The 1,546-nt window shown below is 65.4% G+C and overlaps 1 protein-coding gene across 1 annotated transcript in view; it reads left to right on the top strand.

The window, feature by feature from the left end:
• TNFSF13 (TNF superfamily member 13) overlaps window positions 1-1,027 on the top strand; it is a 2,693-nt gene extending 1,666 nt beyond the window's left edge. Inside the window, exons 4-6 of the mRNA XM_077746712.1 lie at window positions 103-221; window positions 360-498; window positions 730-1,027. Coding sequence (XP_077602838.1) covers window positions 103-221; window positions 360-498; window positions 730-839 — 368 coding nt within the window. The 3' untranslated portion in view covers window positions 840-1,027. The remainder of the gene's footprint in view (window positions 1-102; window positions 222-359; window positions 499-729) is intronic.
• The last annotated feature ends 519 nt before the right edge of the window (window positions 1,028-1,546 follow it).

Here is a 1,546-nt window from a genome sequence, read left to right as displayed (position 1 = left end):
ATGGGGGGCAGGGGGGGCTGGCACCTGGGTCTCAGGGAACCTGCAGGGGCGGGGCATCTGAGAAGGCAGGGCAATCCTGACCGCCACCCTCGGCACCCCCAGAGGACTCTGATGTGACAGAGGTGATGTGGCAGCCAGCCCTTAAGCGTGGGAGAAGCCTGGAGGCCCAAGGATACGTTGTTCGAGTCTGGGACACTGGAGTTTACCTGCTGTATAGCCAGGTAATCCCAGACATACCCTAGGCCTCCCGTGGGGGCCGCAGGTCTCTTCTCCAGGGGCCCAGACCCCTCTGTCCCTATCTCGTGTCCAGGCTCCCGAGGCCTCCCAGCACTGAGCCACGCCCTCTCGTCCCCCGCCAGGTCCTGTTCCACGATGTGACTTTCACCATGGGTCAGGTGGTGTCCCGGGAGGGCCGGGGAAGCCAGGAGACACTATTCCGATGTATACGAAGCATGCCTTCCAACCCCGACTGGGCCTACAACAGCTGCTACAGTGCAGGTGGGAGCCCTGTGGGCGGTGCAGGGGGGACGCGGGAAGAGCAGGGTGTTTCTGACCCCGGGGGTGGGGGGGCCTGGGGACGAGGAAGCAGGGGGGCTGGAAGCCTGGGTGGAGAGGCGGATCTGAGGAATGGAGGACAGGAAGCAGGAAAGGGTTTGAGCCGGAGACGGGAGGGGAGGCGTCAGAGGGTCTGCGCGACCTCGCTGAGCACCCTTCTCTCCCGCCTCTCAGGTGTCTTCCACCTCCACCACGGGGATGTTCTCAGTGTCACAATCCCCCGGGGAAGGGCGAAGCTTAGCCTCTCTCCATCTGGAACCTTCCTGGGCTTTGTGAAACTCTGATTTTGAGGCGGCCTCCAGCTTGGACGGCTAGGGTGGGGACTTACTGGAGGCAGCCGAGGGCCACCACCACCAGAGGCCTCTTCTGGGGTTCACTGGAACCCTGGGTTTGCCAACTGACGAATCCCCTTTCCCTTTCCGCCCCCATCCCCTGGACTTTGATCTCATGGATATTAAAGAAGTAGAATTTCTTGCTCTTGTCCCCCTTCCAGGCCCACATTCTTGGGGGGTGGGGGGGAGAAGAGGGGGACATTGCCGGGCCTTGGTGGACACCTACTTTGGGTCCCACTGGAAGGCTTCCAGAACAGCACCACCACCTAGCGGCAGCTCGGAGGTGCAGCCGCCCCGGTGAGAAGCAGCCTGCCCGGTGGCAGANGTGGCGGGCCCTCCAAGCCCCCCGCGGGGCGGGGACGGGTCGCCGCCCGGCCTCGGGCAAGTCGTGCGCCCGAAGGCTCCGCTTCCTTCACCCCCTCGGAGCTCTTCGTTCTGCTCCAGACCTGCTTAAAGTTAAATGAAAGTGTAAACGGCCTCCACTTCCCCTGGGGCCTTGCCTCGGCCCCGTCCCCGTCCCGGGATCTCCCCGCCCTCCCGGCTGCCCTCCGGCGCGGCCCCTGGGCCCCAGGTCCCGGGGCCCCCGGGGTTCGCGCCCCTCCAGCGCCGAGAGGCGCCAGTCGGCGGGACCCGCAGCGGAGGGGGACACGCAGGAGCCA

The sequence above is a fragment of the Crocuta crocuta genome, unplaced genomic scaffold (genome assembly GCF_008692635.1).
Source record: "Crocuta crocuta isolate KB4526 unplaced genomic scaffold, BGI_CrCroc_1.0 scaffold139, whole genome shotgun sequence".
NCBI classification, from domain to species: Eukaryota; Metazoa; Chordata; class Mammalia; order Carnivora; family Hyaenidae; genus Crocuta; species Crocuta crocuta.
This window is presented reverse-complemented; position numbering and strand designations above follow the sequence as displayed.